At 36.4% G+C, this 19,173-nt stretch overlaps 1 protein-coding gene across 1 annotated transcript in view; it reads right to left on the minus strand.

Annotated features, from left to right (window-relative positions):
* The window catches only part of MCC (MCC regulator of Wnt signaling pathway), a 113,841-nt gene that overhangs the window by 11,620 nt on the left and 83,048 nt on the right, over nt 1–19,173 (minus strand). Inside the window, exons 14-15 of the mRNA XM_020980072.1 lie at nt 13,537–13,743; nt 5,762–5,862 (exon numbers count right to left, since the gene is read on the minus strand). Of these exons, the coding sequence (XP_020835731.1) occupies nt 5,762–5,862; nt 13,537–13,743 (308 nt within the window). The remainder of the gene's footprint in view (nt 1–5,761; nt 5,863–13,536; nt 13,744–19,173) is intronic.

Consider the following 19,173-nt stretch of genomic DNA (forward strand, 5'->3'; position numbering starts at 1 on the left):
TTGGTCTTAAAGCTATAGAGAACAACTTCTTGACATAAGCACTGCTGGGGACACTATACACCATTACAAGAGACTTTTAGCTTGCTTTATCCAGCACCTAGTAGACCACTGCATACAAATGGGTCATTACTCAAATACCATCATGGGTTTATGATATTTTCCTAATGAATAAGTACTTTGGATTTTCTCAAAATCTCGTAAGAGAGAAAAGCCTGGGACTAAACAGAAGGAAAATCTTAGATATCTAATTCAATTGTTATCTTGGAGAAAATAAGATAATCATCTAGTTGATGACTCTTGAGATTGTTGGTTAATGGTAGTAGAGGCTAAGTCATAACTGGTTAACCATGGTAAGGCGTAGCTGAGAATACATACATTTGTATCGGACAGGATGACAAAGAGCAGAACACGCTAGTACCAAAAAGTTTTGATTCATTCACTGAACCATTCAAAAAACATTTATTGAGCACCTACAGTATACAAGAGTGTGAGGTGGCTATAAAAGCAAATACAACAATCCTTGCCCTGATGAGATTTATCTAGCAATCTGGCAAAGATCTACAAAATTTTCGACAGTGGAAGATATTAAGTACCACTAGAATTCAGGGAATAGAAATTTCATTTCTGGCTGAGGTTATCAAGAAAGACTGGTGTAAAAAGTGTAGTGAAGAAGAAAAAGCACTCGGTTGGGAATAAAAAGACCCTCATTCAAACCACAGCAATCCTACTACTAGACGAGTAAGTCTAAGACAGCAGCAGAGGTCTAACATATGCCAAAATACTCGTATTTTGTTGGAGCAAAGAACTAAACGCACATTGGGGAAAAGGTGAAAAATTATGAAATCTGAAATGTAATGAAATAATATTGTATAATAAGAAATGAATTCAAAGAAATGGGTAGTGAACTGTAGGAACTATACGAACTCAGTTCAAATAAGCAGAACCAAAAAATACTTTATACATGTAAATATAGAAATGAAAAGATAACTGAAACAAAGAACTAAAAAGCAATGATGTTTCTGGAAAAAACCATAATAGATCTTTCTCCTCACAACAGAGATATGGGGGTCTGTAAAGACAGAGTATCAAATACTTCCTGAGCAAGGTTTCTGTATTGAATGGTTTTGTTTGTTTTCCTTTGTTACAGGGAAGGTTCAGAGTGGGGGGAGTTGAGTTACTATGATTGTCAAAATATGAAAAATGTATTAAAATAAGAGTAAGGGAGTAGGGTTTGGGGTTGGAGATGATCCAAGCAGAAGAGGGTTTTATGGTAGAGTATCACAAAACAGAGACAGATTTATCAACTATGCAATAGCAAAAAGTGTAGGAATCTGAACTTCTGGGAGGCTAAGGGGCAATTTTTCACCTTTCCCCCAATGTGCTAAGGGTATAGTTCCCTGTCTAGCTAAGTACATATAAGATACACACACATACATCTGTCTGTCTATCTAGCTAGGTACGAAAAGGCAGGTAATCCATGAGGGAAGGCGTTAGCAGTAGGGGTGGATTGGTGTAGAAAGGCCTGTTGCAGAAAGTAGAATCTGAGCTGAGACTGCAGAAAGGCCAGGGAAGCAAGGAGGAATGGGTAAGGAGGGAGAGCACTGCCAGCCTGCAGGACAGAAAACAAGAGTTTTTTTCACTATTATAGCTTCCTATTCTTACACAGCAGAGGAGGAGCGCACATGCCAGTTATTAATCAAAAAAGAAAAGAAAGTTAATCTTTGTCCATCTGGTAGCCTGGAATGTAAAAGTAGGTTAAAAAGACATGGGACATTAGGACCCAAGATATCTCGCATATATGTAATCGCACAAATGTGTGGCACATTGCAGAAGGAAATTTCCTGGCTACAGAGTATAAAAAAGCAGGTACTCTTGCACACAACTGAATCAGTGTTGGAGAAGTACTGTAGACTTAAGAACAATATGTCAACAAGTTTAGCTCTGAATTTTAGGGTATGTCATATTAGAACCAGGTAACAAAGGGTGGATGTGAAGTCATCTGTGAGGGTACCAAGTCAGCCTTGTTCCCATGCAGAAGGGTCTTTTTCCTGTCTTGATTCTGTCTCAATAGTACAGCAGGCAAAGCAATGCCATCCTGGATACCTAAGCCTATCCACTGATAACCAATCTGGTGTTGGCACTTTGATTACTATTTCATGAGTCTGCCCTTTAATGGGGAGTATTTTCAGATATGAGGGCTGATCTAGGAACATTTTCACTAGCACACCTGCCTCCATAAACCAGTCTGTTTATACTTACCGCTTGGTTGACAGATACAAAGTTACATTCTTGGAGTGTGCAAATTCCCAACTGTTCAAAACAGATGCTGGCCCTGCTGCATATGTTACTCACATGAGTTTCTATGAGTTTAGGCTCATACTCACCAAAGGATAATCTGTCAGCAAACTGAGGGTGGAATACCTAACAGGGTCAGAAAGACTCTAGAGGCACAAGACCACCCCAGATGAGCTAACCTTGGGTAAGCAACTTAGCTTTTTGAAGCTAGTTTCTCCATTTATATAACAGAGATATGCTATTCCTGCCTATGTCTCAGAAATGTAGAAAAGATCAATTAAAATGTATTGTTTTGAGATCCTAGGAATGTACTATGTAAGTACAAGGACATACTCTATCCAACAGAAATGCATTTTAAAAAAAAATCTCGTGACTTTTGTGTTTGTGTTGTAGTGTATCAAATAACCGCAGGATTTTATTTGGGTCAAAGAAAGAGGCAGCACAGACATTAGAGCAGGAACTCAGAGTTTGGAACGAACAAACAAACAAACAAACAAACAAAATCCTGCTGAATCTAAACACCCTAACAACAAAAGCCTCAGCATGCATGTCTAGAAATCTGATGATCCAGATGGACCTTAACAGTAACTCTAGAAAAAACAGAATAAGAACAGATGGCAGTTTCACTTTATATGTGTAATCTCAGAAGTTTTGGTTTTAATCTAATCAAGTACCATTCCAAACAGTATCAGAAAAGTCAGTAAAGAAAATAGTTTAAAAAAAAACAAAACTACTACAGGTAGAAGGTCTGAAAAATCTGGCCTTGACTGACACTGAAGCTTCAGGAAGACAAGAAGACACTGTTAATCTTATAGATGAGTCTTACCCAAAACTGGACCAATCTGATTAGCCACAGTCCCTACCGAAGCTAAGTGTAGGACACATCAGAGACCCAAGAGTAAATAGGGATTTTAGAAATTACTCAAATTAAATCCTCATTTTATAGATAAAGAAGCTGAAGCCCAATGAAATAGGGTAACAAACCCTGATTGTCTGACTTCAAATTTAGTGCTTCTTCCTCAACACAACATTACCTGACCACAGGTAATTTTTTTTTAATCTAACTTATTTGATGATTTTTATCCTTACCTAAATATCTTTCCTTTTGGATTATAAGATATCCTAATTCTGATCTGTGGGGATCGAAAACCACCAACTTCCCCTAGCAAATTTTTTTTCTTTTTTAAAGGGATGGGATGGAGAGATTTATTTGGCCCTGTGTTTTCATTGGTCTAGGAAACTTCCAGCAAATAAACCTCTTCTACCAATGCAGATCAGCAACTGTTCTTCAAACTACAGACTTGGGAGATGGTCTGAGACACTGAGAAGTTAAGTGATTTGCCCAGGTTTTTCTGAACCTTACAATGGCTCTCTATCCGCTATGCAACACTACTTCTAACCTAGAAACAAGAGTAATAGCTAGCATTTATACAGTACTTTAAAATGTTCAGAGTGCTTTATGAATATTGCCTCATTTTAACCTCAAACAACCCTGGGAAATAGGTGTTATTGTTATCTCGATTTTATAGATGAGGAAACAGGGGCACACACAGGTTAAGTAACTTGCCCAGGTTCATACAGCTAGTGAATATCTAAGGCTGGTTTTAAACTCAGATCTTCCTCACTTCAGATTTGGCCCTCTATCCACTTTGCCAACTACCTGCCTATTAATGTTCCCCATGAACAGTATTTTTAAAAGTAATAGTTGTTCACTGATTAGAAAGAGGCTGAATAAGTTATACCATATATTATATAAGGGACTATTATTACATTATAAGCCATGACAAATAAGAAGAACAGAAAGAAGTATGATCTGATATGAAAGTGCAGTATGAAGAATTGGAGCAATGATATCATTGATTACAATAATATTAAAAATTAATAACTGCAAAAAGTTTAAAAATATACATAACAAAAAGATCAGAAGGGGACAAAGATGTTCTCATTATAATTTTATATTATGCTTTAAAAATATATGCTTTAAAATATACTTTAAATATATATGCTTTAAATAATATATATTTATATATGCTTTAAAAATATATATTCTTTAATATATGCTTTTTTAAAAGTCTGTTCAAAACATGGTTTATAAAGAGAACACTGAGGAGGAATGAGAAATAGGTCAAAAACAATATTCAATATTTGTGCCATATTATCAGAGTTGAAGGAAGAATCCTTTCTTTCCGTTAACAACTGAAGCCACAAAAGTGTAAGATGACGGGTACTATCAGTAATCAGACTTTTTTTTTTTTTTACTAAGTGCATGTACTTGTAGGGGATTTGTTTGGGCGCTTGTGGGGAAGTTTCTGTTGTGTCAAAACAAGATCTATCTGTAAAATTTCTAATTGGGTTAATGGTTTGGAGTTTATGGCTTTAGTTATAATCTTTCTTCTTATTTTATTTGTTCATTTAAATGTTTGTTTCTGTGGAAGGTTTAAGCTTATATTTTTAAAATTATCTGCAAAGCAAATATAAAGCAATGCAGGATTAAGCCCTATCTCTGCTGTGATTTAATATATTTTTCTTAAACTTTTCCAGCTTATGAAAACAAATAAAAGGACAAAACTCAAAACAAAACAAAACCAAACCAGTTCTCAGGTTTTTCTGCCATATGTATTCTAAACATATGTATTTCAGTTACAGTATAATTACACAAGTTTCTTTCTTTTTTTCTCTTATTCTGCTAGATCTTTTTTGGTTCCAGATTTCCTGGCACTTTAATGGGAAATTCATGCTAACTGATTTAAGATGGTCCACTGAAATACACAGTAACAGAAAGAAAAAATGGCTCCTATTATGTTTATGATATGCAGATCCTGCATTTCATGCCTATTTCATCTCTGCCAGAAAAGGCCTGTGGTATTTGGGAGATCTGAAAAATCAGGGGCTTATCAGACAGAAGCTACATGGCTCACTTGGAGCCAGTTGGTGGATTCTGATCCCATTTCTCCAACATGTAGCAATTACTCCTTGCAGGGAAATCAATAGGATATGTGGCTGGCTTTTTCCTCTCTCAGAAAAGTAATTATAATTGTTAACTATATAGTCACAGAAGCAGCTGGCAGCAACAACAAAAACTCCCCATCTAGGATAACTTAGAATAAAAGGAAAAAATAAATGGGGGTCGGAACAAAAAGGAGGAGAAATCTCCATCATAGCAGCAATCATTGCTCAGATTCTTTAGTAAAAGACAGACACACTTTTTTTTCTTTTTGAAAGACCCAGCATCAAAGTGCTTCATGCTTTTTCAACATTATTTTCAATTTCCTCTCCACAAAGATTCGCTTTTTCAAAGTAGAAAAGTCAATGGAAAAATAGTCAAGTAGGCTCCAACTATACCACCCTTTCTATGAGAGCCCAAATGATCCAGAAAGAGCTGGCTGATTAGTTGGTAAAACCCAAGATGAAATTTGATTTTAGTAGAATAAGTCATTATTCTGGTGTGCTGAGAAGAATTACCTACCGTCGCAGTGCGTTGGTAACTTCTGCTGCCAAATCATTCTCGCTGAATGTTGTCCTCAGCTCAGATAGTGACAGCACAGATGAGGCTCCATCCATACACTCCTAAAAACAATACAACTGACTGTTAAATATAACTTGAGGACTTTCTTATAAACTTGAACCTGCTCTGTGGCAGAGCAAACACAAATGAAGTAGTAAAAAATGGAGTTGTCATGTTGAAGGCTATCTTCATCTTAAGAAGACAAATACAGAGTGAAATAAATAGAATCAGAGAACACAATTTAACAGGTTAACAAAATTCAACAAAACAATTTATACAATAACAACAACATTGAAAGACTTAGTAACTAGTCCAAAAAAATGATCAACCAGCATTCCAAAGCATTCATGGGGAAACACGCTAATACTCTCCTGATAGGTGATGGACTCATGATGCAGACTGATATATGTCACATATATTTTGGACTTGACTAATAGTGTAATGTATTTTACTTGAGCATACCTATTTATAGGAATAGTTTTGCTTTCCTTTCTCAGTTGGAGATAGGTCAAAAGAAAAAAAAATTTTTAAATACTGACTTTCAAGACAATATGCCTACAGTCAATTTAAGGATAGGACTTCCAGAAGAACTCAAAAAATATGAACACCATAATGCAAAAAATAATACAAGAAAATTGCCCAGAACTTCTGAATACAGAAAATAGTATTAATCAAAAGAATCTACAGATTGCCTCTAGGGGAAAAAAAAAGCCTAAGATATAAACTCCGAGACATATACTGATTCAATTTGACTATTCTAATGGCAAATAACAAGTTTTGCAAATGACTAGGAGAAAGATTTCAAAATATGAAGGAAAGGAAATCTGAATACACAAGTCTATTCTGCACCCATCAGATATAGCTGAAGAGAATGGAATAATGTATTGCAAAAAGCAAAGCAGCTCAAGATATATCCCAAGGTGACATCCCTTCAAATCTAAGCCTAATCATCAAGGGAAAAATGACGGACATTCAATAAACATTGAGACATTTTTTATGAAGAAAATTCAATAAAAACAGATATAAGGTTGTTCGCTTTTCAAAGACCCCAGGCAAGAAACACAAGACAAAAAAATAAAGCTATTAAGGAAATTGCAAGTGGTTAAATTACACACACACACACACACACACACACACACATAATATATATATATATATATATATATATACACACACACACACATATATATATATATACACACACACACATACATATATACACACATACATATATATACACACATATATATATGACACTTTTGAGGATTAAAAAAAGGACAATAACATAAATGGAGGGAATATTAAGAGGTTTCTTTCTTAAAGTACACAAAGAGATAAAGATGAAAGCAGAACTTAAATAGAAGTGATAGTAGAGTCACAGGCCTGATACAGCATAACTGAACCTCATGATTCTTTGCTTCCCAGTGAATCAGTCTTTTGTGGGACTACACTGCAGAATTTGGAGGGCAAGAAAGGGAAAAGGGGAGAAAAAGGGTAAGAGAGGAATGTAAAATATATCCTATTCAAGTAAATGTTAAATAATGAACAGAAAATAACTCCTATAGTATTTTAGGAAGTAGAGGGGATAGGAGAAAATTGGTAAAGTGGCAAAATTAGAGGTTGAAACAGGCAGAAAGAAAGGGAGAAATGTTAATCTAGTGGTGAAAGAAGTTCTACTCAAGAACTCTCCCATGTGCGGAGAGAAGTATTTCATAATGGGAGCTGGGGACTTTATCACGTGTGTAATTTGCAGGGGTTTTCTGCTCAGAGAGACTACTATCTCTGAGACAGTGCTGTACCTCCATGGATGGTATCCTGCCTCAGGAAATGAGGAATCATAACTGTGGCAGTAGGGGTGGAGGGGAGAGAAGTGACATCCAAAAGGGAGGAAGGTCTTGGAATCAGAGAGATTATTTCATGGTAAATAGGAAAAACAATTATAAGAAAATAGGAGATAGTGCTCTCTATCTCCTCCAAGAATTGATACCTCTGAGAGTAAGCACAACAGGGGAAAAAAAAAAAAGAAGCAAGATCATCAAGGCAACAAAATAGAAATTAAAAAAAAAACTGCCCATTTCAAGAAAACTTTAAAAACAATTGCACGGACCTTTTAAAACCAGAGAGAAGTGACAATAGAAAGAATAGTTATCTCATGAAATAAATCTCAAAATGAAATCTAGAAATGTCATAGCCAAAATCTAGAGCTTCCAAGTCAATGAAAAAGTACTGCAAATAGTCATAAAGAAAGAGTTTAAGCACTAAAGAACCACAGTCAGCATCATAAAAGATTTAGCAGCTATTATAGCTATTGAGGAGTAGAGAGCTTGGACTATTCGAAAAGGCAAAAGATATAGGCTTACAACCAAGAATAATTCACCCAGAAAAAGTAGCGTAATGCTAAGCATTATTTCCTGAGGAAAATACAAGAAACGGTTAGAAATTCTGAAGCACAAACAGGGTAATAAAGAGAAACATAATAAAGTAAATACAAGTAAGCAATTGAAAGAAGACTTATGAAGCCTATGTAAAGATTTTGTATCCTTTAGAAAAGATGAAATATTCGCATCCTAATGGGGACTGACTGTGATATAAGCATCTCCTAAAAACTGTGATGTCAGCAGGTATCATAGAGGGAGTCAAATAAGACTGAGGGTCTGGGAGCGATTTTTACTATATTTTGATGATCTTAAATGGAGAAAGAAGGGGGAAAAGGTTTCGCTAGGGAAGAAAAGAGGGATGGGATACAGGGGATTTATTTCACGTGATTAGAGATGAACATATACGTCTATACAAATGGTAGGAGTATCATTTACACCTCATTTTGAACTCATGCAGACTGAAGATAGTGTATCTTAAGTAGTTTATACAATAACTATCACATGGTAAAGACAAACCATTTTAAAAGACTTAAGAACTCTGATCAAAGAAATGATCAATCACAATTCCAGAGGACTGAAAAAGAAGAGGCTCCCTACTTCCTGAAAGAGAAGTGATGGACACAGGATATAAAATGAGACTTTTTGGGGACATGACCAATGTGGTAATTTGTTTTGCTTGACTACATATATTTGTTACAAGAATTTAGTTTTTATTTTTTAAAATAAATTTTAATAATATCATTTGCTTTTATATCACAAAAATTACCTTCAGTATTCTTCCCCCAATGTCCTCCCAGGTAACCATCCCAAATAACAAATAATTTTTTTAAAAGAAAAAAGAGGAATAAGAGGGGGAAAAAATCAGCAAAATTGATCAACTGAAAAAGTCTGAAAATATGTGCGTTGTTCTATACATGTGGACTTCCTACCTCTATAAAGAAATAAAAGCCCTAGGAGTGATTGTATCACCCAAACCACTGCTCCTATTTTCAGCTGAGTCCTCGCAGCCATCATAGCAACTCTTGTGATTAAGGGGTCAGCTCTCCCCACCATATGCCACTCACAGAGCAAGCAGGATAGGCTAGTTAAAGCAGCAGGGCACTGTGAGGGAGAGACAGAAAGCAGAATGTGCCAGGCAAGTCAGATCACTATTTTGACCACCATTTCTCCTCTAATGCAGACAGCTCAGGACCCTGAACCCAAGAGCCTTGGGAATAGCAGTGACCTGAAACCACTAGACTTGTTTCCAATAAATTCCCTACAGCTGTCACTGTGAGAAGAAATTATTCTGCATAATTTTCTTTCTTCTTTCACCAGCAACAACTGATGAACAACTGCTACCAATAGGCAGATAAGCCACAGGAGCCCTCAGAATAGCTGCACCTCTCAGAACAACACTCCTCCTTCCAGGCAAGCAATTCCCATAGAAAGGGGGCCAGTCATTTCCACCCACTGCTAACCAACTGTCACTCACAGAACAGGCAAGCCAGCCTAGCAGAAGCAGCAAGGCAACCTGAAGGAGGTAAGAGTCAGCATAAGCCAGACAGTCAAACCACCACCACCACCACCACCACCACCACCACCATTTTGACTATTACTCTCAGTCTCCAATGGTGACAGCCCAGCATCTTGAACCAAAGAGCCTTGGGAATAACAGTGCTTCTGATCCAAGTCAGGCAATCATCATTCCAGGAAGCAAGCCTGTGGAGATGCAGTTTGGCAAATGTTCCTGCAGATGCTTTAGCTATGTTTGTTGAAGACTCAGAAGAAAAAAAAAGTTTTTTGCCATCAAAGTCCTTGGTACTGTCAAATGGTTTAGCATTAGAAACTGATATGATTTTATCAGTAGAAATTATATAAAAGAAGTGAGGAAAATTATTTTTTCTGTTATGTCAATAACCAATTGGGATCCAGGCTTTTCTTTTTCTATTTCCTTATTTAGGGCTTAGCCCCTATAAGTCAGTCAGCCAGTCTCAGAAGGACAAGGCCGATAGATGAGATTGTCCAAATCCTTTGGGAGCATGCTCTTTGATTAATCAGCCTCAAATACAGCCAGGGAGGGGAAAAGCAAAATGATTCTTTGAAAATAGCACTTTTCTTCATTAATGACATGCTCACTCAATTTTTATCTTTATGTTCCGCTAAGTAATTTTGCTCTCACACTACTACCAAAAAATCCCAGTAAATTCTTGCATAACTTACTTGATTGTATAACATCAATAACTTTTATCACTGAAAACTAAGGATAATTTTACAATTTTCTGGTTAACTTTTTGTTACATTTATTATCTCTGTTATTGTTTGTTACATCTTTGTCTTTCAGCAGAAATAAATTGCAATGAAAACAGGAACCTAGAAAATTCTCCTTCAATTCAAACATCTTGTTTAAGTTTTTTAAAGTGACGACATATTAGGGCATAAAAGCTCAAAAAAGGAAAAATATGTTTATTGTCCACAATATAATAAAATTTATCCATTGGAGACAGGATTAAAAATTAATTTAGAAACTAAATTACTCCTAAATAATTGGTGGGCCAACGAGCAAATCATAGAAACAAAGAAAAGAACAACAATGAGAAAACACACATTTTTCAGAATGAATGAAGTCAGTGATGAAATCCTAGGGGAAAATCATCTCTCTCAAAAGTCTCATCAGAAAAAGAGAGAGAAAATGAATTGGGCACATAATTTTTTTTAAAAAAACAACCCAGAAAACTAATAATTTAAAAATAAAAATCTTTAAAAGAAGACAGAAACAGAATTAAAAGTAAAACCTACTGAATTAATAAATAAAACTAAGATCTATTTTTTTAGGGGAAAGAAAAGAGACATCAAAACAAACAAACCATTATTAGCTAATTTGATTAAAAGAGGAAAACTAAATTACCAGTATCAAATGTTAAAAAGCAAAATTCATAGCAGCTGAAAATTAAATAAGGGAAATTAATAAACTATTTTACTTAATGATATGTCAAAACTGTTCACGAGAAAAATGGATAAATATTGATAAAAATATAAGATGCCTATATTAACAAAATAAAAAATGCAGAATTTAGATGACCCAATCCCAGAAAAAGAAACCAAACAAATCATAAATGAACTCCCAAAGACAATAACCCTGGGACCAGTTGGATCTATAACCAAATTCTACTAAATGTTCAAAGAATTATTAGATCCTATACAGGGTGTCCTAAAATTCCTAGCACAGTTTTAAGCTTTTTAGACATTTGGGACACCATGTGTTAATTAAAATATTTACAAAAATAGAAACAAAAGGAACCCAACAAATTTCCTTCTATGATATAAAAGTCACTTTGATACCTAAGCCAAGGAGAGTAAAAAGATAAATAAAAATATTGACCAATATCACTCATAACTATTAACATAAACATATTAAATAAAATATCAGCAATAAGGTTACACCAACATATCACAAAGCTTGCGCACACTATATAACCAGGTTGGATTTACATCAGGAATGAAGGTTTGGCTTGATATCAGGAAAAGTGGAGACATAATAGAACATGGTAATAATAAGAACAATAAAAAAAACCACATGATTACATATAAATGGGGGGAAGCTTTTGACAGAATACAACATCCATTTATGTTAAAAATACTAAAAATGGACCTTTTCTTTATATGCTAAATAGCATCCAAAACCAAGAGCAATCCTCAATAATGGGGATAAACTAGAGACATTTCCTGTAAGATCAAGGATAAAGCAAGGAAGTCCATAATCTCCACTATTATCTGATAAAGTTCTAGAAAAGTTAGCTATACCAATATGAAATTGGCCAAATAAGCATGACCGATTAGGAAACAAAATTATTACTGTCTATAGATGATACAGTTTACTTTAAAAAGCCTAGAGTCAATTAAAATTAAGCAAAATAACTCCAATAAAGTTGTAGAATAAAAAATAAATCCAAATAAACCATCACCTTTCTATATTTTTCCAACAAACCCCAGCAGTAAGAGAGAGAGAAAAAAAATTCCATTTAACTTAAGTACAGAATGTAAAAAATATTTACGTGTCTCTCTATCAAGACAGCATAGTAACTAAATGAATACAGCTACAAAATACTCTTTATTGAAATAAAGATATATTTAAGTAATTTTTAAAATATTAATTGCTTATGCAGACTGAACCAATAATAGAAATGAAAATGCCATTTAAATGTACTAATTCAGTGACATACCAACCAAACTAACAAAGGATTACTTCACAGAAGTAATACAGTACATTATACTTCATTACTTCATTAAGACAAATAATGAGAAAAAAGAAGGCGAGAAAGAAGGGAGTCTAGAAGTTTAAACTAGATCTCAAATGAGTAGGTTAGAGCTTGATAATCTCAAAGACCATAGCTATTGGTATAAGGACTTTTCTGACAAAAACTGCTGGGAAAGCTGGAAAACAGTCTCCAAGAAATTAAGTTTAGACTAATGACATATCAAGATAAGCTCCAAATATATACATGATTTAAAATATCAAAGAAAAACATCTAGAAGATTTCATGATCAAACAAGTGATAGAGGATCAAGAAAGATACAATGAACAATTTTGATGACATAAAGTTTCACAAAAAAAAGACCGTTATAGCTGATATCATAAAGGAAACAGTTAACTGGGGGAAAATATTTGCAGCAGGTTTCTCTGACAAAGGTCTCAGTCCCACAATATAAGGATCTGATTCAACTATATTATAATGACAGCCATTCCCCAATTAGGTAACTAGTCAAAGCAGATGAACAAAAAATTCTCAAAAGAAGAAATCAAAGCTACCAATAGCCATGATTAAAGAAAAATTTCTCCAAATCACTAATTATTAGAGAAATTCTCATTAAAGCAACATTGAAATTTTACCTCATCAGATTGGTTAAAATGACTGAAAAAGGAAAATGCAAATGTTGGAGACCTACTTCCTGACCAAGAAGTGATGAACCCAAGATGAAAAATGAGATATATAAAAAATTTTGTACATGGCAAATGTGGGACTATGTTTTGCTTAAATATTGCCCCTTCCCCCCACCCATACAGTCGTGTAGTGGTGGGACAGAGAAAAAAGAAATGCTTGTTAATAAAAATAATTAAAACAAATTTTTTAAAAAACCACTCTTATTAAAGAAATCAGAATAAAAGGTAAAGTTTGCAAAGTGCAGTAGGAGACAAAAAATGTGTGAGGTGGTGGTGGTTTATGAGCCCCATTTTGAATCTTAACTTCTGAATGCATTCTATATCCTAGTAATAGTAGTGAAATGTGAATTACCTTTTTCTATCCCTCTACCCTTCCAGCTATCCACCCAGACCTATATGCCATTGAAGCTACGGACCAGCACCTTCCATTCCTTTACCTTGCCAGATTTTTCTTTGCTTCCACTGCTGGTGGAACTGAGTGACCTCATTTTTTGTTCCTTCTGTTCCTCCACCTCAGACTTGAGATGTTCAATATGCACCAAATACGCTTGTTCCTGGGCCTCTCGAGTACTCAGCTTCAGTTCAAGAGCTTTCTTCTCTTTCTCCAGTAGGTATAATTGGGCCTTCAGCTCAGCCATTTCCTCCTACATAACAAAACACATGGTTTATTAATTCATAGAGAAAAATCACACAATCACTCTGATTTTATCTACTACAAATTTATGTTACATAATGGCCCTCATTTCTGCTAGGCAATACTTTTGTATCTCCCTAATTAACTGTCTTTCTAAAGTGGCTCTTCCAGATCATCTCATCCCTCTTCAAATCTCATGGTACTTCTTCCTCTAACCCTCTCAGCTGAGAACCCTGACTCATAGTTTACTAAAAAAACTGAGGCCATTCATCAAAAGATGTGTTTTTCTCCCTCCTCATCATCTCATCGCTCAGGTGCCTTCTGTCACTATCTCCTTCATTATTTTTGTCTCACCTGAAAAGTGGCCTTTCTCTTTGCTCAGACAAATGCCTCTCTCTGCACAAGAGACCCCATTCCATCTTGTCTCTTCTAGTAGAATGATGTCTCTGTCATTCCCACTTTTTCATTATCTAGAATCTCCCCCATTTACGAGTTGCTTCCTTACTCTCTACAAACATACCTGTCTCCCCCACCCTCACAAAACTCTCACTTCATCTGACCATCCCTGCTAACTATAATCTCATGTCTTTCTAGCCTTTAGTGGCTCCTTTAGAGGCCACATGGCCTCAGGTTCCCCACTAAACTCCTTGAGAAGGAGTTTCTATTCTAACTTCTCTCCTTTTTTTTTTTTCTTAACTCTCTACAATCTCACTTCCAACTAAGCATTCAAAGGAAAGTGCTCTCTCTAAAGCTACCGATGATCACTTATTTTTTCAAACCTCATCCTTCTTGACTTATCTACAGCTTCTGACACTGTCAATCATCCTCCTCTAAACGCTCTCTTCTTTCTAGGTTTTTGGGACACTAATCTTTCCTATGTTTTTTTTTTATTTATCTCACCAGTCCTTCTCAATCTCCTACATTTAAATTTTATCTGTATCATACTTGCTAATCATGACTGTTCCCCAGGGTTCTGTCCCAGGTCAATTATCCTCTCCCTTCATACTGTTTTACTTGGTGATCTCATCAGCTCTCTTATTAGTATTCATCCATATTTTTTTCATTTCATTCATAATCATTCACATCACTATTATTCAATTATCTCTATACTGATGATTCTCAAATCTACTTATCCAACCCTAATCTCTCTGCAAATCTCCAGTCTTGCATCTCCAACTTCCTTTTAGGAATTTCTCACTGGGTGTCCTCTAGATATTTGAAACATAACATTGAGTTCAAAACTGAGCTCAGTTCTTTCCCTCCAATCCATCTCCCCCCATACTTCCTTATTGCTGAGGTCTACCATCATCCTCCCAGTACTCCAAGCTCACAACATAGGCATCATCCTTGACTTTATGCTCTTTTTCAACCACCACAGGTTGCCAAGGCTTTTAAGTTCACATTTGCAACACCTCTTAAATATGCTGTCTTCTCTCTCAATAAGTACCATCACCCTGGTGCAGGCTCCCATCTACTCATGCCTGGACCACTATAATACAGCCTGCCTGTTGGCCGGTCTTCCAAAAGTCTCTTCTGACTCCAGTCCATCCTCCATTAAGCCCCAAAGTGTTCTTCGTATAGCACTAAATAAGTTCTAGTGGCTTCCTGTTATCTCCAGGATCAAATAACAAATCCTCTATTTGGAGTTCAGACCCTTCATGACCTATACCCCTCCAACCTTCTTAGTCTTCTTAGATTTTTCACCCCAACATTCCAAGGACTCTTTGGTCCACTGACATGGGTCTCCTTGATGTTCCTTAAACAAGACACTCTGTCTCTTGGCTCCAGTCATTTTCTTTGACTGTCTCCCATGTTTGGAATGTGTGAAATTGAAAACTGACATGGCACACAGTATGTAAGAGTTTTACTTCCCTATTCTTATGGGTTAAAGTCTGACCATAAAGACTTAAAATTTGGGAACTTTTTGCTGACTGTGGAAGGGAGGAGAAGGGAAAAAAGAAGATGAGACAACCTGGCCATATGATGTTTGCTTACTATGAGACTTTCCTGAGGTTGTTAGCCAACTCTGTGTTTTTCCTGTTGCCATGGGTTCTAGAAATCCCCTCTCTCAGTAAGCCTACCCTCTATCTCTCTGTCAGAACAATTATAGCCTTAGTTTAGTTTGCATCACTGGACTATTATGTAACCAACTGTATATAGAGCTGCTCTGTCAGATGCATCCTTGACCACTAGGGAGTCTTGGATTTTTTTTTTTTAATTGGCAATTGCTAGCCTTGCTAATAAACTGATCCTGCTTGGAGCTTTGTGCCTCAGTTTCTCCTTAACATGACAACTGGAGAGCCAACCAGAAGTTAGTTATGGGACCTCCACCTCAGGATGCCCTCTCCAAGGGGATTCCCTTCTTCCCGGAGAAGTCCTGGATGTTCCCCTCAGCTTTGAGTCAAATTTTCTCTGAGCCAAGGTAAGCTTACAAAACCAGGAAAGTCTCTAGGGCACCTAGACAGTTATTGTACAAATAGAATTTAAATTGATAAAAAGAGTCTTAAAATTGATAGTGCACACTAGATTTTTGGCAAAAATTTCAAAGAGAAAGCAAACTTTATAAAGAAAAAAGGTAAGGATTGAAGAAAATTTCACAATACCAGCAATTTCCTATTCGTAGTGGCAGCAGGCAGCTTTCCTATTCTCTTCAGCTATAACTCCCCCCTTTGTTTTGAGTGGTAGAGGGCCAAAGTAAAATAGCTTTTCAGTTGATAAAACTAGTAGCTAGTTAAATTCATTATGTTGAACTGGCTTTTCTAAATTGGCTCAGTCATAAAGGAGGAAGGCCTGCAGAGAATCTTTGTATTCTGAGCCTTGATTGGACTGAGTAGGGGATGTCCCACTAGTGACTGCCCTCTTTCATGAGGGTGACACTGTAGGGTGACTTGGGGCAGTTTCCTAATAATTACCTTCCCTGAGTCACTCGTGATGGCTACTTTAGTATCCCCTTTACAGGTGACAATAGGGTCAGGTCCCAAGGACCCCACCTTGGAAAAACTGCTTCAATCCTGATTTTAATACAAGCTTTCCCCCTCCCCCTGCCTAGTTCAACTGGGAGTGAAGAAAGCACATATTGTTCCGTTCTATTTAGTAACCTGTAGTCTAAGACTGCTAGAGATTCCGCTGATGAATTATTTTCACCCAAATGTGACTTTTTTTGATTACTGCACATTAAAGAAACTAGGAATGACCACTGAACAATTTCATCAAAAATAAACTATATGGTCTTGGGCAGCCCTGTCAGATGGCACATGCCCACTTCTGACTGTACCCTTCTCTTTTGCTCTTCCACCCATTCTTCCTTCACTACGGTAAGAGATCTAACTTCTTTAAGATGAGAGGGTCCAGCTGATGGTGATTTTTCTCTCCAAAAGAGAGAAAATGGGCATAACTCTATCTTGTTACCCCAGAAATTGTCCAATATGAAGGAAGAGATAAAGAAAAGAGGGAACCTAAGCAGAAACCACAGGCAATCTTGGCCACTGCCCAAATATATCTGGCTCCTATTTTAGCCCAGCCATGAAGCCTCAGGGGTCATTTTACTAGAGATTGCATAAAGAAAAAGAGGGACTTTCAGAATAAGAATGAAAAATGGGATATTGGGATAATCTAAACAGAAATTTATAGCACGAGAGTCTATCATTCAAAGGAAACGCCATATACTCCTGCAGCCTGAGGACTACTACAGGTAGAAGTCTGTCTCTGGGGAAAATTGAGGGGATTACCTTGAGAAGAAGAAGGTCAGGTCTTAGTTTCCCCATTTTCCCACCTAGGTATATCTGAGCCTGGCTGTCATACCCTCTGGCTCTGTTGTTCCATGAACAAGACACTCCATCTCTTGGCTCTAAGGCTTCTAGAGAATCGAGTTATTTCCATTGTCTAATACACTCTAAGTTCCAGGTAAAATTCCACCTTGTACAAGAAGTCTTTTCCAACCCTCTTAATTTCTGTGCCTTTTCTCTGTTAATTATTTCCTATTTATCTTGTAAACAGAATAGCTTTGTATATATTTGTTAGCATGTTGTCTCCCTCATTAGACTGTAAGTTCCTTGAGGGAAGGGACAGTCTTTTACCTTTTTTTTGGATCCCCACCATGGTAGGCACTTAATAAAATGTTTATTGACCTCACTTGGTGTCATCCTAAATTCATCTCTCACTCATTCAACATATCCAATTTTTGCCAAATCTTATTATTTCTACTTTCATGATCACTCCTATATGTTTCCTTCTCTCTGTGCACATAGCTAGCCCCCCTGGTGCAAGCTCTCATTCCCTTGCACTTGGACTATTCCAATGGCTTTTTGGTCTGCCCTCCTCAAGTCTTTTCCCACTCTAGTCTGTCCTCCAGTCAACTGACAAAGTGATCCTTCTAAAAACACAGGTCTATGTTACTTCCTTGCTCAGTAAATTCTAGTGAGTTCCCTATTCCCTCCAGGATCAAATGTAAAATTCTTCTGTATATCTTTTAAAGCCTTTCATACTCTGGCCCTTTCCAGCCTTCATTCTCTGTCACGTCCTCTACGATCCAATAACTGTTTTCCTTGCTGTTCTTTCCATATGACACTCCATCTTCTGACTGTGCCTTTTCATTGACTATTGCCACACCTGAAATGCTCTCCCTTTTTAACACCACCTGCTAGCTTCGTTCAACACTCACTGTAAATCCTAACTTTTGAAAGGGGCTTTCCCACTCTGTCTCCTACCCACTATCCCCATTGCTAGTTCCTTCCTTCTAGGATTACTTCCCACTTACACTGAATATATCTATTACGTTCCTAGTTGTTTGCATGTTTTCTCTCCCTCCCCCCCACCAGAATATGAGCTCCTTAAAGTATCGAATGTATCTTTGCCATTCTTTGTATCCTCAGTGCTCATCAAAGTGCTTAGCACATAGAAATGCTAAATAAATGCTTACTGATTGATTCCATTTTCCCAACATAAAATTCTTATTTGTTAACCATCAATGGAAACAGTCATTGCTATTATTCAGTAACTCAAAAGCATATTCTCTGGTACTGGTTTCTTGAGTTAGTTTTATAGTGATTGTGAGGTGATGCAAAGCATTTCACAGAATTTTACAGGTGTAAGTCTGTTAGTAATCATCTAGTTCAACTCATACTTGAAAAGGAATCCCTACTACACAATACAAAGTTAAATGCAAAATGCTGTATATACAAAGTAATTTCTAGGGAAACGGCATAGGCCTAGGAAGATCACAGACACTGTGTAAGAGGTGGCACCTGCACTGAGCTTTGAAGGTTATTTGAGATTTTATAAATGACTGATTTATCATGTCTCCCTGATGTACTTGTGAAGTTGATCATTTAAGTGTAAAATTTTATATTTCTCTTTATTTAATGTTACCTTATTAGATTAGGCCCAATGCTCTAGGCTATACTTTTTGTCAAGATCTTTTTAGATTCTGACTGTTATCCAG

The sequence above is a fragment of the Phascolarctos cinereus genome, unplaced genomic scaffold (assembly GCF_003287225.1).
Source record: "Phascolarctos cinereus isolate Bilbo 61053 unplaced genomic scaffold, phaCin_HiC Scaffold_4;HRSCAF=312, whole genome shotgun sequence".
NCBI classification, from domain to species: domain Eukaryota; kingdom Metazoa; phylum Chordata; class Mammalia; order Diprotodontia; family Phascolarctidae; genus Phascolarctos; species Phascolarctos cinereus.